Genomic DNA, 16,417 nt, shown 5'->3' on the forward strand with positions numbered 1-16,417 from the left:
CGCCTTCCTGTGAGTGGAGGCCGTACCTCATTATGACATCACAGTGAAGCCACGCTTCCAATCCCTGGCCCCAGGGCCTCGCTGGCCCGACCCAGGGCCCAGCACATGACACAGTCCATCTGGAACTGTGACACGTGGGACCGTCATACCCTGCTTTCTCCATCGGCCGACTCCCGCTGGGTTATTTTGCCTGAGCATTCTGGAAGGTTCCTTATCTCTCAAGGTGTTTCAACCCCAGCACTGAGTGCCTTGTGCCGTCCAATCCCCCATCAAAACAGAAGTGAAAATAATCTTCCTGGAATTTGTGGAGCAATTTGGTGTTGATCCAGCAGCCCTCCCCTTCCAATCCCGTATCCCGTGACGGGTTTTTTGTTTTGTTTTGTTTTTAATGATAATTTTGTTTGGAAGTGCTGGTCTGCAGTGAATTGGGAGAAACAAAACCTATACTCCCCAAAGATAGTTTGAGGGTTGTGTGGAGGCACGTGCTTGTGATCCCCACAGTGTAGAGGCCAAGGCAGGAGAGGCCTTGGCTATCTGAGACTTTGTCTCAAAACCGCAACTCAGTTGTGGGTAGCGGCATATGCCATTAATATTGGCATTCTTAGGAGGCAGAGACAGAAGGATCGCTGTGAGTTCAGGGCCAGCCTTGATCTATGTATCCAGTTCCAGCTTAGCCAGGTTACACGGTGAAACCCTGTCTCAAAACACAACCACAAAAACCATCAGGCCAACTTTCTTTTTATTATTATCATTATTATTTATTATTATTATTATTATTATTATTGTTGTTGTTGTTGTTGTTATTATTATTTTGGATTTTTCCAAGACAGGGTTTCTCTGTGTAGCCCTGGCTGTCCTGGAACTCACTCTGTAGTCCAGGCTGGCCTCGAACTCACAGAGATCCACCTGCCTCTGCCTCCCGAGTGCTGAGATGAAAGGCATACCCCATCACTACCCAGCTTCTTTTTATTTTTTAAAGGATTTATTTTTAGGTGTTATCACCTATGTACGGGTACCTGCATCAGTACCCAGGAAACAGCACCAGATGCCCTGGAGCAGAAGTTAAAGGCTGTTGTGAGCCACCCATCTGGGTGCTGGGGACTGAACCCTGTCCTCTGGAAGAGCAGCAAGCACTCTTAACCACTGAGCATCTCTCCAGCCCCCTATTTTTTTTTTTTATTAATTTTTGAAGTTAGCATATACAATAATGAGCTTGGTTCTGATATTTTTAATATGTATGTTACTGTACTTTTCCATGTTCATTACCCAAGACCTCTGCTGTGCTTTCCCCCAATCAACTTTATATTATCTTTTTGTAAACATTTCTTTATTTATTGTGGGTATGTTTGTGCGAACACACACACACACACACACACACACACACACACACACACACACACACACACACACACACAGTGCCCCAGTATTCCCGTGGAGGTCAAGAAAAACTCTTGGGAGTTGCTTCTCTCCTGCCCTGTGGGTCTTCCCAGGGGTGAATCTCAGGTCAGGCTTGGCGAGGCAGCCACCATTACCCACTGCGGCGTCTTGCCAGCCCCGCCCCTCCAAGTCCCAGGCCAACTTTGATAATGGCTGGATTTCATGGACATAAAAAGCCATTCCAGGGATGGGGGTGTGGTCCAGTGGTGGAGCACTTGCCAAGCCTACACACTGCCCTGAATTCCATCGCCAGCACCAAATGGGGAGGAGAAAAAAAAAGCAATGAAAAGAAAAAAAAAAGATCACGCGGGAGGAGGCAGAGGCACTGCCTGGCTACATAGCAAGTTGGAGGAAAGATGGTGTCAGCAAGAATCCCCAAGTGTGGGAGCTGGAGAGATGGCTCAGTGGTTAAGAGCACTGGCTGCTCTTCCGGAGGACCCGGGTTCAATTCCCAGCACCCACATGGTGGCTCACAACCATCTGTAACTCTAATACCAGAGGTTCCGATGCTCTCTTCTAGCTTCCATGGACACTGCACACATGTAGCGTACAGACATTCATGCAGGGAAATGCCCATAAACATGAAATAATAAACGGGGGGGGGGAAAAGAATTCCCCTACTGTGCAGGCAGCAAAAATTTCTAAGGGATGAGTCATTGGAAAACCCTTTAAGGGGCAGCTCATGATAGTGTCTATCAGCTTTCCTGGGTACTAAAGACACTGAAAACAAGATAAGTTCAAGGCCAGCCTGGGCAGTTTAACTAATGAAGAAACATTTAGATTTATCTATTCATTTTGTGTTTGTTGCACATGCGTGTGTACCACGTGTATAAAGCTCAGAAGATGACGTGCAGAGGTCAATTCTCTCCTTCCACCATATGAGTCCTGGGGATTGAACTCAGATCATCAGGGTTGGCAGCAAACACTCTTACTGAGCCATCTCACTGGCTTATATCTTGGGCGATCAAGTGAGGTCCTTTCTCAAGCAGGGACAAGGATGGGAACTGAGAGCATGGGTCAGTGATAGAGCTTCTGCCTAGAATCCCCCAGCCCCTCACTGGTATGACTCAGTGGTAGAGCCCCTGCCTAGAATATGACAGGTTCCATTCCTATTTATTGTTTTGGATTTTTTGAGTTTCTTTGTGTAACTAGCCTTGGCTATCCTGGAACTCGCTCTGTAGACCAGGCTGGCCTTGAACTCAGAGATCCTCCTGCCTCTGCCTCGTTGAGTGCTTTGCCATGACCACCCTGCTAAAAAATGATTTCTTATGTAGGGTAAAACTTTTTTTTTTTTTTAAACCAGTCTCGTCTTCTTGTATCTCTGGGTACTGTGATAAAATAGTCTAAGAAAAGCGACTTAAAAGACAAAGGAGCCGGGCGGTGGTGGCGCACGCCTTTAATCCCAGCACTCGGGAGGCAGAGGCAGGCGGATCTCTGTGAGTTCGAGGCCAGCCTGGGCTACCAAGTGAGTCCCAGGAAAGGCGCAAAGCTACACAGAGAAACCCTGTCTCGAAAAACCAAAAAAAAAAAAAAGACAAAGGAGCCGGGCGGTGGTGGCGCACGCCTTTAATCCCACAGCACTTGGGAGGCAGAGGCAGGAGGATCTTTGTGAGTTCGAAGTCAGCCTGGTCTACAGAGTGAGATCCAGGAAAGGTGCAAAACTACACAGAGAAACCCTGTCTCAAAAAACAAAACAAAACAAAACAAAACAAACAAACAAACAAAAAAAAAGACAAAGGGATGGGGGCTGGAGAGATGGCTCAGATGTTAAGAGCACTGGCTGCTCTTCCAGAGGTCCTGAGTTCAATTCCCAGCAACCACATGGTGGCTCACAACCATCTGTAATGAGATCTGGTGCCCTCTTCTGGTATGTGCATACATACATAATTAATTAATTAATAAACCAATTAATTAATTAATTAAAGACAAAGTGAAGTCAAGGCACTGGAAACTGGAAGTAGCGAGTGCGTCCCACCACAGTCAGGAGCGGAGAGCAGTCAGCTCACTTTCCCCACTTTTCCACAGTTCAGATTCCTCTGCCTAGGGAATGAACGGTGCTGCCCACAGTGGGCGGTTCTTCCCATCTCAAGATAACCAAGGCAATCCCCCACAAACACGCCACAGGCCAGCCTGATCTAGACTGCCCCTCACTGAGACTCCCTTCCCAGGTGACTCTAGCTGGTGTCAAGTTGTCAATCAACACTGACCAATGCCAGTGCTTTATGGATCCTACTTGTGAAGGTCTTTAACAGGCAGGTGAGGTGAATGGGCCAGAGTGGGACGTGGGGAGACATATCCTAACCCACCTCTCTGTCTTCCGCAGAATGGGGGCAACCTGCTCTGTGCAGTGGATGAATCCAACGACCATGTGCTGTCCGTGTGGGACTGGGCCAAGGAGAGCAAGGTGGTGGATAGCAAGGTGAGTTGGCTTGCCGCTCATGTCCCCTCCTGTGGGTGTCCTCTCAGGACATGGTGGGCCATATGGTTAGGATCTGCAACCAGACTCATTTTAAATGGCGGCTTTGGTGTCATCTGTTGGGTGACTGTGGGCGTCGGTTGCCTCCTGTGGAACATGAGGTCAACAGTGGTGTCCTCGTTGGAGGTAGAAAGGCTGGGTATCGTGTCGATGGACCAGGCTCAGCACAAAGGTGTATGACACACCCTGAATCCCAGAACACAGGAGGAAGCTGAGCAAAGAGGCCATGAGTTTGATTCTAGTCTGAGCTATATAACATGACCCTGTCCCAAGAAAAAGAGAGATAGCCAGGCATAGGTGCCCACGCTTTTAATCCCAGCACTTGGGAGGCAGGAGGATCCCTGTGAGTGCAAGGAAGCCTGGTCTACAGAGTGAGTTCCCAGACCGCCAGGGCTGCATGAGACTCTGTCTCAAGGGGAGGGGTGGTGGGGCGGGGAGGCTTGATCAGGAGATATCTGCCTGTGATCACATGCCTGGGCTGAGGGCAGGAAACCTGATTCTAGATCAGGGGCCCCTCCTTAGGAAGGATGAGGGGTGAGAGGAGAAGAGGCGGTGTCCCGGAGAGAGACTCTTGTGAACTGGAATCTTGATGGCGCTGTAACACAGCAGTGTGGCCTTAGGCAATCTCTAAACCTCATCTATGATGGAAAACACTAACGGGCTTCGTCTCCCAGAGGACGATGGGATTGAGCGATTTGATAAGTGCTCAGCCCAGTGTGTAACCCAGAATAGAGGCTCCCCAAGGGCCCACTCCCTGCAAGCAGGCTGTGTAGGGCAGTCCCATGGGAGGCACACGGCAGGATAGTCCTGGTGGCTTTGAGGTCCTCATTCAGAACCTGTCCTGACCCCCTCCCAGTGCTCCAACGAGGCTGTGCTGGTGGCTACCTTCCACCCCACTGACCCCAGCCTGCTGATCACCTGCGGGAAATCCCACATCTACTTCTGGAACCTGGAGGGAGGCAGCCTGAGCAAGAGGCAGGGCCTGTTTGAGGTGAGTGCCAGGGATCTGGACGGGCTGACCTGAGGGCCAGGCAGGGACACCCGGTGCGGTAGGCAGTCTGGAGGGCGCCGGGGTGGGAGTGTGAGACACTGAGCTGCTGCCTGCCGAGCCTGACTTTCCTCACCCTGAGGGAAGATCCTGCTGAACTCCGATGTGTGAGGGTCCGGTGGGCGAGAGAACGCAGTAGCCTCCATGAATGGTGCTGCCGGCACCATTGGGGAGTCACAGAGAGGCTGTGGGGGGGAGGGGAATGTTCTGGGGACGGCACCATGGGGGTCACAGACAGGCTGCGGGGAGCGGGGGGGGGGGGGGGGGGGGGAGTGGGTTGGGGACTCAGTGAGTGAGGAGATCCAGTCCCCAACCAGCCAAGCGAGCATGCTGGCACACCTGCAGTCCTCGGGAGGGGAGAGAATTGCCAGGGTAAGTTAGTTAGCTAGAGTAGCCATAGACTGCAGGTTCAAGAGAGCTCCCGCTTCAGTGACAACGTGGAGAGCAATCCAGGAAGACGTTGGACACCAACTGCATCTGTGCACACGCGCACACACACACGTGAACACAAAAGCACATACATACACGTGAATACACACAGCACACACGCATGTAGACACATGCACACTTGTGAACACAATAGCACACACGCCCACACATGTGAATGCACATAGAACACATACGCGCGCACACACACACACACACACACAAGCCAGGGAGGGTGGCATGTGTTTATAACCCCAGCACTGGGGAGATGGAGAATGGCAGATCCTCGGCCCAATGGTCTGCCAACCTAGCCGCCTTGGCAAGTCCCAGATCGTCTCAAAAACAAGGTGAGGGGGACCAGACATGACCCGCTGGGTAGTCAAGCGTGCAAACTGCTCCTGCGGAGGACCCAGGTTAGGTTCCCAGCACCCATGTCAGCCAGCTCCCAGGAACCCAGCACCCGCTTCTGGCTTCTGCAGACACCTGTACTCACAGGCCCGTGCCCACACACAGACACACATGCATACACATAATTTTTAAATGATAAAATTAAAAAAAAACAAAGTCACGTAGGCAAGATGGCTCGGCCGTTTAAAAGGCTGGCCACCGAGCCTGACAACCCGGGTTCAATCCCTGGAACATACATAATAGGAGAGAACTGACTTCCACAGTTGTCCTCTGATCTGCACATGTACATTCTGGCACATATGTGTCCACACATGCACATATACCACATACCATACAGAATACATAAAAAGTGTAATGAAATATTTTTTTAAAAAACCAAATCAGGCCAGGTGGCCACCTTTAATCCCAGTACTCAGGAGGCAGAGGCAGGTGGATCTCTGTGAGTTCCAGGCCAGCCTGGGCTACAGAGCGAGATCCAGGACAGGCACAAAAAAACTACACAGAGAAACCCTGTCTCGAAAAACAAACACCCCACCAAATCAACATGCCAGGTAAGGTGCCATGTACCTTTAACACCTAATCCCAGCACTTGGGAGGCAGGAACAGGTAGACCTTTAGGTCATCCAGAGCTACATAGTAAGACTTGTGTCTATAAACAGAAAAGGAACAAAAACCAAGGCGGATGGCTTTTGAGGAAGGACACCATGGTTGTCCTCTGGCCTTCATGAACGCACATGCGTATGCACCCAGACATACGCATACGGGAAGAATCAGACAGGACACAAAGGGTCCAGGAGGGCGGCCGCAGGGCGCTTTGGAGAGGGCTCTCCTGTCTGCTCAGAGGGAGGCACAGAGAGAGGCAGCTGAGACGGTGGCACAGGGCACCGGAGGCAGGAAGGAGAGAGAAAACGGAAACAAGACTGGCAGAGGTGTGGGGGGACAGAGCAGAGGCAAGAGGCTTGTCCCAGGGTGGGCAAGGGTCCCCACATGGTCAGAACTCCCCCGTGGCCTGAGCACTTCCGGTGGGAGGAGAGGGGGAAAGTCGGATATTCTCTGTGGGGTCTCCCACCCCGAACCACAGGGGCTTCCCTGGACCAAAGCCCCGGATGACAATGACCCGCACAAGGCCAGCCTGCTTCGGTGACACCTTCCGTCCTCTGTCTTTCTGCACCGTAGAAACACGAGAAACCGAAATACGTGCTGTGTGTGACCTTCCTGGAAGGCGGTGACGTGGTCACTGGAGACTCTGGGGGGAACATCTACATCTGGGGCAAAGGTCAGCGTCAGCACACGTTTGCACCCTGACCCCAGTCTTTCTCAAACACCCTTGGCTGGGTCTCCCTTCCTTTAACCACGCTTGTGCGGAATGAATGTCACTATAGGATAAATGTCTCCTCCTTTTCCGTGTGTGTGTGTGTGTGTGTGTGTGTGTGTGTGTGTGTGTGTGTGTAGTTATGGATGGTTGTGAACCACCATGTTGGTGCTAGGAACCAAACCCAGGTCCTCTGCAATAGCTACCAGTGTTCTTAATCACTGAGCCATCCCTCCAGCTCTCAGGGTAAATTCTTATTTTCCATTTCCAGCATCCTTGACAAGGCTCAGCTCAGGTGTCCCCAACTCTGTAAAGTCATTATTGGTTCCCAAAGCCTTATTCTCTGATAGTTTCATATTAGCAACAAAGGCCCAAGTATAAATGTGTGAAATGATTCAGCTGTAGCCAGTGTGTTGTGTGAATAATTGGAGAGAAGGCTGGGTGGATTTATGTATGTATGAATGAATGAGTGGATAAGAGGATGGATGAATAGGTGGGTGGATTTGTGAATGAGTGGATGGATGGATGGATGGATCAGTGAGTAGATGAGTGAATGGTACATGAGTGGATTAGGGAAGAGGGGTGGATGTATGGATACATGCAAGAATGAATGCATTGATGGATGGGTTTGAGGTTGGGTGAGTGAATAGTTGTACAGCAGATGTCCTTGCCTGGGCACTGAGTCATACCAGACTCTTTTCAGCCCCCTAAGCAGTCCTAATCTCTCCTACTGTCCCCGTTTGCAAGAGAAGTTTCTTCCTTCTGCTTGGACAACTTTTCCACCATTTGTCCACAGCAATGTCAGCTCAACCCTTAGACCTTTAATCAGCCATAGTCATCCATCAAACCTTCTCTCACTCATCAGGCTGGAAACCCCATGCAGGATTTCACAGCCACTTGGTGTGTTCACTGACTAGTGATGGCATGTCTCTCTCGCCATTGACATGTGATCCCTCTAGAAGTGTGATCTGAGATTGTCTTGGTCACTGCTGTGTTCTCACATGAAACTCAGCCCGGTGTAGCTAAATTTTTGTTGGTGGAATGGTTGGATGATGAATGAAGAGATAGTGGACAGATGGGTGAATGGGTAGGTGGATGGAAAAATAAGTGGATATTTAAATGGAAGGAAGGACTGACTGACAAATGGGTAGTTTGATGAAAGAAGAGAGTGAATGGATGAGAGATAGGAGGATGGTGGATGAAATGTTAGATCAATAGATGGATGAGTGGTGGGAAGTAGATTAATGGAGAGATGGAGGGAGGGAGGGGTGGATGGGTTGAATGAGTGAGTGGGTAGCTGGATGGATTGATGGGTTGGTAGGTAAAGGAGTAGATGGGTGAGTGGGTGGATAGATATGAATGGATGGATGGATGGATGGATGGATGGGTGGATGAGTGGGTGGATGGATGAGGTGGTAAATTGATTGATAGATCAGTAGATAGATGAGTAAATGAATGAATGGGAGGAGGTGGGTAGAAGGAGGGAAGGATTGGTTGCTGGGTCGTTAAATAGATAAATGTAGATGAATGTTTGGGAGGCAGGTAGATAGGAGGAAGTTCGAGAGGATTGATTGATGGATTAGTAGATAGATGAGTGAATGAGTAGATAGATGAGCAGATGAATCTGTGGCAGAGAACTAATCTGGTGAATGGGGAGATGGATGGGTGGTGGACCATCAGATGGGTGAGTGGAGGAAGCCAGGAAAGGTGTATGAGCGGATAAATCAAAAGATGGGTGGGTGGGTGAGAGCTCACATGATGCAGATGATAAAGCACTAAGCCTGTGGATGGTGGGCAGGTGGATGAGTAGTGGATGGAGGGACCAAAAGAAAGACAGGAAGATGAGTAAGCATGGATGTGGGCCTCAAAGCTTTAGGTACTCACAGGGTTCAAGGAAGGGACAGCCTCCCCATGCCGACTCCCGTGCCCAATCCCCCCACAGGTGGGAACCGCATCACCCAGGAAGTACTGGGAGCCCATGATGGCGGTGTGTTTGGGCTCTGCGCCCTGCGGGATGGTACGCTGGTGTCCGGAGGGGGCCGCGATCGTCGGGTGGTCCTCTGGGGTTCGGACTACAGCAAGGTGCAGGAGGTGGAGGTGAGAATGTGGGGAATGGGGGGTGGCTTTGTACCCCACTAGGGTTCCTAGCCCAGGACTTTCCCCGGCCACACATCCCACCCACCTCACATGTATCCTACACGCACGTCTACCCACTCAGGTCCCAGAGGACTTTGGCCCTGTTCGCACTATAGCAGAGGGCCGGGGAGACACACTGTACGTGGGGACCACCCGGAACTCCATCTTGCTTGGCTCGGTGCATACCGGCTTCTCGCTGCTTGTCCAGGTGAGTAACTCAGGTTCTTTTCGCACCTCTTTCATCCTCACCGCTACCGGCCATCACCGTCATCACCACCGCCCCACGTCTCCATTCTCCCTTTCTCTTCACATCCCGCCCCTATCCCTTTCTCCTTGGTCTCGGAAACCCCACATCCCTTCCCTTCTCTCTTCACCTCGGATCCCCATCGCTGCCCTGACCCTGAACTTCCCTGAAGGGTTACCTGCCTTCTAAAGTGGGTCCCCAGCACCCACTGATCAGATTGGGGATAGCATCCTCCTATCCGGTGGGTAAGTGTCCTTGCAGACTGTCATAGTATTGTGCTAGTCCTATACCCCAATCTTAGGAGGCTTTCCTGGGGTGGGCCTGACTTTATCAGTCTCTCCCTCCCCTCCTCTCCCTCCTCTTTCCCCCTTCCTCCTCACCTCTCCCCCCTCCTCCTCTTTCCTCCTCCTCTCTCCCTTCTCTCTTCCCTTCTCCTCCTCTCTCCCCCTCCCCTCTCCCTTCTCTCTCCCCCCTCCTCCTCCCCTCTCTCCCCTCCTCCTCTCTTCCCCCTCCTCCTCTTTTTTCTTTTCCTCATTTTTCTTTTTCTTTACGTTTTTGTTTTGTCTTTATTTTTTAATCTTTGAGATTTGGGTTTCATGTAGCCCAGGCTGCCCCCCAAACGCCCAATGGAGCCAGGGCTGCCCTTGAACTCCTGATCCTCCTTCCACTACCTCCTGAGCACCTGGATTACAGGTGTACACCACCACACTGGGCTCTGACTTCTTCTTGTAACGCCTCCTTCACCCAGTGTGCCGGAGAGATGATTCAGTGGTTAAGAGCACTGGCCGCTCTTCCAGAGGACCCGGGTTCGAGGACCCGGGTTCAATTCCCAGCATGCACATGATAGCTCACAACTGTCTATTAACTCCAGTTCCAAGGGATCTATCACCCTCACACAGATATATATGTAGGTAGCACATCAATGTACATAAAATAAAATTAAAAAAGAAAAAAAAAAACGCCTCGTAGGAGGCAGTGTAGCATAGTAGTTTGGAAGTTGGAGTCTGGGGCTTGGCTTGTATGGAAATCACAACTCTGTCACTCCTTAGCTGTGTGATATTGGGCAAGTGAGTCACCTCTCTGTGTGTCTCTGAGACAGAGAGTGTGACTGCATGAGGTCTTCGAGGATCCCGAGTCACCATCATAGCATACCCTGGAGACTGGTGTCTGAGGCAGGGGTGTTGCTTACAGTGTCTTGGTCCTAATGACTCCTTGCTCAATGGTCCCCTTCCCTTCCCTGACCTTTGCTTTTTATCCCTCTGCAAGTCTAGCTAAAATCTATCCTGCTGCGTTTAGTTTGATTTCCACAAGAAGTTAGGGGTGGATGGCCTGGGGAAATGGCTCGGCCTGTGAGGCGCTTGCCTAGCAAACAAAGACCTGACCTGCATCCGCAGAACCCACACTGAAAGCTGGGTGTGGTGATGCACATGTATAGTCCCAGCATGGAGAGGCAGAGGTAGAAGGAGCTCTTCTCACAGGAGGTGGAAAAATTCCCAAGGATGACCACACCGCAAAAGAGAGAGGAAAGCCAGGCCAGCAGGTCTTCTTTTTATTGTTGTTATTAATATGTGTGGGTGTTTGCCTCCGAGCAACACATATGTGCAGTGCCTTCATTGGCCAGAAGAGGGCATCAGATCTCTCAGAGCTGGAGCTATAGTGTTGTCATTTGGTCTGTGGGTGCTGGGAATAAAACCAGGGTCCTTGGAAAGAGCAGCCAGTGCTCTTAACCACTGAGCCCTCCCTCCAGCCCCAGATTTTTCAGTCATTGCTTTGTGGATTTTGGTTCCTTGAGACAGGGTCTTACTGTGTATCTGTGGCTAGCCTAGTACTTACTGTATGACTTTGAACACATGGCAATCCTCCTGCTGGACTTACAGATGTATGCCACCACATCTGGCTTGAGTAGCAGGACTTTCCCTAAAGCAAGAAAGGACCCTTAACAACCTCTATGAATATTTATTTATTTATTTATTTATTTATTTATGTTTGTTTGTTTGTTTGTTGTTTTGAGACAGGTTTTGTTTGAGGGGTTTCCAGACAGAGTTTCACTGTGTAGCTTGGCTGTCCTGGAATTTGCTCTGTAGACCAGGCTAGCCTCAAATTCACAGAGCTCCTCCTACTTCTGATGCCTGAGTGCTGGGATTAAAGGCATGCTCCGCCAACACTGCCTGGCTTGAGACAGGATCTTTCTATATAGCCCAGGCTGGCTTCAAACTCACAGTCAGGCCTCAAGCCTCCTAGTAGCTCAGGTGTGGAGGTGTGAGCCACCGTTCCCAACTGTATTTCTTATTATATTAGGAATATATGGTAATGTAGCATAAATAGAACTATAAATACCAACCATGATATCTATTACTGCCTTGGCTATCGTTGATTGACAACATACTGTCGTTTTGGGGTTAATAATTACTAATGACATTTGTTTTCTGAGGACCTTCTTTAAGCTAGCCTGTGTTTGCCTCTTTCCTTTGCCACACCCCAGCCCCTCACTGGGGGATTCTAGGCAGGGGCTCTACCACTGAGCCACACCCCAGCCCCTCACTGGGGGATTCTAGGCAGGGGCTCTACCACTGAGCCACACCCCAGCCCCTCACTGGGGGATTCTAGGCAGGGGCTCTACCACTGAGCCACACCCCAGCCCCTCACTGGGGGATTCTAGGCAGGGACTCTACCACTAAGCCATACCCCGAGCTCCTCACTGGGGGATTCTAGACAGGGGCTCTACCACTGAGCTATATTCCCAGCCCTTTGGGGTTTTTTGTTTTGTTTTTTTGTTTGTTTTGCCTTTGAGACAAGATCTTGTGTAGCCCAGGTTCGCCCTGAATTGTCCACCTGAGGATAACTTTGAAGTCCTGATCCTCCTGCCTCCACATCCTGAGTGTCAGGTTTGTCTACTGTGCCTGGCTTGTGTTCGGCACTTTCTATCCATGTTCTGAGGGAGCCAACAATGCTTCGAGGACCATGGGGCAGCTGGCCCCATTTTAGAGACTATGAAACTGAGGTTTCATGTTGGGCATGGTGGCGTATACCTGTAATCTCAGCAGTCACAGGACTACAGCAGGAGGATTTCTGTGAGTTCCAGCCTAGCCTTGAGAAGATAGGGAAGTCCTGTCTCAAAACCAAACAGGGCTTGGATGGTAAAGTTCTTGCTGTATAAACAATGAGGACCTGAGTTTGGTTTCCCCAGAGCCCATATATAAAGGCTGGGCACGGTAACACACCTGAGATCTAGACCTGGAGAGGCCAAGACAGACTGATAGGGCTGCCAGCCTGCCTGTCTATCCAAATTGGCGTGTTCTAGGTTTAGGGAAAAAACCCTGTATCAAAAATGATAGAGCAGAGGCCAAGACTCAGTGGGTAAAGGAGCTTGCCACCAAGCGTAACGACCGGGATTCAAGTCCTTGAAACTACGTGGTGGAAGGAGAGACTTAGCTCCGCCAGTTGTCATTTGATCTCCACATGCAGGTCTTGACAACGCACAAACACCCACAAAATAAATGAAGTGCAAATAAAGAAAGGAGCGAGAGATAGAAAAAGACAATGCTCAATTCAGGCTTCTGCACTCAGGTGTACACACACACACACACACACACACACACACAAACCCAAGGTTCCAAGATGAGGTCAGCTGACTAGGTGCCTGGTTCCCACCATCAGTAAGAGAGCTGAGGGTCCTCCATGTGACCCTAGATGTCTCAGTTCTGTGACTCAAGACCAAGTCCACTAGGCTTTCCCCAGATCCTTAAGGCTGAAGTCTGGGAGGTGTCTAGGCAGGGTGGATGGAGCCTGTGTGGCTACTGAGGTCAGACTCTGAGCCACCATCCCCCCACTTTCCATTCTAAAAGGGGAAAGCGGAGGTTTGAGGGAAGGGACGGGCTTCGCTTCGAGCCGTGGGGTAGCCAGAGTCAACCCCCACCAAGGGAGAACTCTCCTGTGCAGAAGGGGCTGGCTAGGGAGAAGGTACCTTTGCTGCCTCTTTCCCATCATCTTCTCCCCCTCCTGCAGGGACACGTGGAAGAGCTGTGGGGCCTGGCCACGCATCCTAGCCGGGCACAGTTTGTGACCTGTGGGCAGGATAAGCTGGTGCATCTTTGGAGTTCAGAGGCCCACCAGCCCCTGTGGAGCCGGACCATTGAGGTAAAGGGATGGGAATGCAGACCTAGGGGTCTGCAGAAATTGCTGCTTTTGACACCTCAGGGCTCAGCACATCAGGTGGAAGCTACACATGGTCTCTTTAAGATGATTATCTTGCCAGGCAGTGGTGGCGCACACCTTTAATCCCATCACTCAAGAGGCAGAGATAGTCTGATCTCTGAGTTTGAGGCCAGCCTGGACTACAGAGCTAGATCCAAGACAGCCAGGGCTACACAGAGAAACCCGTCTTGGGGGACGGGAAACTGGAAAAAAATTAAAAAGGGCATCTTACTGGGCAGTATTTTGGGAGCAAAAGCAGGTGGATCTCTGTGAGTTCAAGGCTAACCTGGTTTACACAGTCCTGTCTCAAAAGAAAAAAAGTAGAGTAGGAAGAGGAGAGAATATTTCTCTTCTGTTAGCATGCTCACGAAAGGGGAATAGCTCCTGGCAGTTTCTGGAAGGCGTGGGAGCGCAGAGAGACCTCAGGCCATGCTAGGAGCTAGTTTCTGAGGCTGGGGAGTACCTAGATGGACTTGGGACCCCAGCTTTTTTCTCTTCCTTCCCAGGACCCTGCCCGTTCGGCTGGCTTCCATCCCAGTGGCTCTGTCCTGGCGGTGGGCACAGTGACCGGCAGGTACTGCTGAAAAGACCAAGTCCTCCCCAGTTCCTTTTCCTTTTGCCTCAAACCCCTTCGAGCGCCTCCCGCTCTAAACCTGCTGCTTCGGTCCTAAGGGCCCGTCTGTGGCCCCGCCCCTTGCAGGCAGTGGACCCGTGTGGGGCTTTGCCCACCTATGTGAACTGGCACGGGCTTAGTGGAGAAGGTGAGAGATGAGGAGGAAGGTGTTGTTCACCTCCGCCCCTCACAGCCCGAGGCCACTCCTCATTGTCTGGCTCCACCCACGGTAGCCCGGCCCCGCCCCCTCAGCCCTGCATTTGGGAGGCACTTATCTCTCTCCTTCAGGCCCCACACACTGCCCTATCTCAACAATGACACCTCATCCTCCACCCCCACCCCCATCATGCCTTCTCCTTCAAGGTGGCTGCTGCTGGATACAGACACCCATGACCTGGTGGCTATCCACACAGATGGCAACGAGCAGATCTCCGTGGTCAGCTTTTCCCCAGGTGGGCATGGGATCCTGGGGAGGCAGGGTCTTTGGAACCGAGGTTCAGAAGTACAGACTGGGGGGTGAGGGGCTACAGTCCCCGCCGCCAAGGGAGGGACAAGTCATGGAGGGGGGAGGAGCCTGGGACTGTGGAGGAGGGGCTGAGTCTGGGAGAGAAGGGGGCGGAGTCTGGGTGCCTCCTCATAGCCCCTCCCCCTCCCCAGACGGGGCGTACCTGGCTGTGGGCTCCCACGACAACTTGGTGTACGTGTACACGGTGGACCAGGGTGGCCGCAAGGTCAGCCGCCTGGGCAAGTGCTCGGTGAGTGGGCAGTGGTCCCCAGCCCGCGCCACCACCCCGCCCAGTGGGGTGCAAAACTAACCATTTTTCTACCACAAGGGAGCCACAGCTTCAGAATGCAGCTGATTTTTTTTCCTTGCCCTGACTATGTCAAGGCATCTCAATTGGCCCCCATCCTCATCCCTTATCGTGTTCTAAGCCGCCCCTTCTTCGTGTAGCCTCCAACCCTCACCTTCCAAGCCCCGCCCTCATTTGTAGCCCCGCCCCTGCACTCTAAACCTGTCCCTCCATCCCAGGAGCGCCTCTGTGTAGCCCCGCCCCTCCCATCCAAACCCCGCCCCCTGTGTGGAGTTTTGCCTTTGTCTTCTGAGCGCTCTTGTCAGCCCTACCCATCACGGTCTGGCCCCGCCCATGGTAGTCTGGCCCCGCCCCTACTCTCAGAAGGCTTTTTGTATCCTCCCCCTAGCCCAACGTGTTCTCACTCTGTGTATTTTGCCTCCTAATCGTGATTTAATCCATCCCCTCTCCTGTGTTCTAAGTGACCCTCGCATCCCCCGCAGGGCCATTCGAGTTTTATCACCCACCTGGACTGGGCCCAGGACAGCTCCTGCTTTGTGACCAATTCCGGAGACTACGAGATTCTGTACTGTGAGTTCTCTGACACTGGCCAGATTTCTTTGTTTTGTCGCCTAATTTGCGTATTGTTTGCATACAGCTCCCTGTTCCTTGAACTAGTCTGAGCTGATCCGATTTGCAGCTCAGCAATCTCTAGCTTGTGATTCATTTCCCGGTGCGCCCCATTTCCCTTCCGCTTTGACAATGGACGGCTGGTTTTTATGCCAAAGTACCCAACTTAAGTTTTGGCGTGTCGGCGTCCAAAATCCAGCCTTCAGCTGGTCCAGAGGGACAGAAATAAGCTCAGAGACCTTCGACCCCTCTGCCTTGGACCTCAGTGCTGCATTATCTGGGAAATAGATTGGCTGACGGTAGTTCTTTGGATCGTCTACCCTAGGGGACGCCGCCACCTGTAAGCAGATCACCAGTGCAGATACCGTGAGAAATGTGGAATGGGCCACCGCTACTTGTGTGTTGGGGTTTGGGGTGTTCGGTAAGTTCTGGAATGGGGAGGTTCCCACTGGAGCTCCGAGAAACCACCTTTCCTTGTGGTTTTCATAGTCTTACATGGGCAGCCTCCATGCTGGGGAACTCAGTCCTTTACTGTTTCCCTGGTACTCTGGTCACAGGAAGGGCAGAGTGAAATGACCACCGAAGTCGCTCAGGGCTCTAATGAAATGAGACCACACGCTCGGGGCACCTTACTCAGATGGTAGTCCCAGGTCTGCTCTTCTGGAGCTCACAGTGCGGTGAGGAAGGCAGCCTCACCCAAGA

The 16,417-nt window shown here is 51.5% G+C and overlaps 1 protein-coding gene across 1 annotated transcript in view; it reads left to right on the top strand.

The window, feature by feature from the left end:
• Nucleotides 1–16,417, top strand: part of Eml2 (EMAP like 2) — a 30,852-nt gene that overhangs the window by 10,432 nt on the left and 4,003 nt on the right. The window contains 11 exon segments of the mRNA XM_006993775.4: nucleotides 3,761–3,856; nucleotides 4,770–4,904; nucleotides 6,972–7,071; nucleotides 9,050–9,204; nucleotides 9,326–9,451; nucleotides 13,493–13,624; nucleotides 14,188–14,255; nucleotides 14,658–14,746; nucleotides 14,952–15,049; nucleotides 15,589–15,676; nucleotides 16,041–16,136. Of these exon segments, the coding sequence (XP_006993837.2) occupies nucleotides 3,761–3,856; nucleotides 4,770–4,904; nucleotides 6,972–7,071; nucleotides 9,050–9,204; nucleotides 9,326–9,451; nucleotides 13,493–13,624; nucleotides 14,188–14,255; nucleotides 14,658–14,746; nucleotides 14,952–15,049; nucleotides 15,589–15,676; nucleotides 16,041–16,136 (1,183 nt within the window).

Source organism: Peromyscus maniculatus, chromosome 1 (assembly GCF_049852395.1).
Source record: "Peromyscus maniculatus bairdii isolate BWxNUB_F1_BW_parent chromosome 1, HU_Pman_BW_mat_3.1, whole genome shotgun sequence".
Taxonomy (NCBI): domain Eukaryota; kingdom Metazoa; phylum Chordata; class Mammalia; order Rodentia; family Cricetidae; genus Peromyscus; species Peromyscus maniculatus.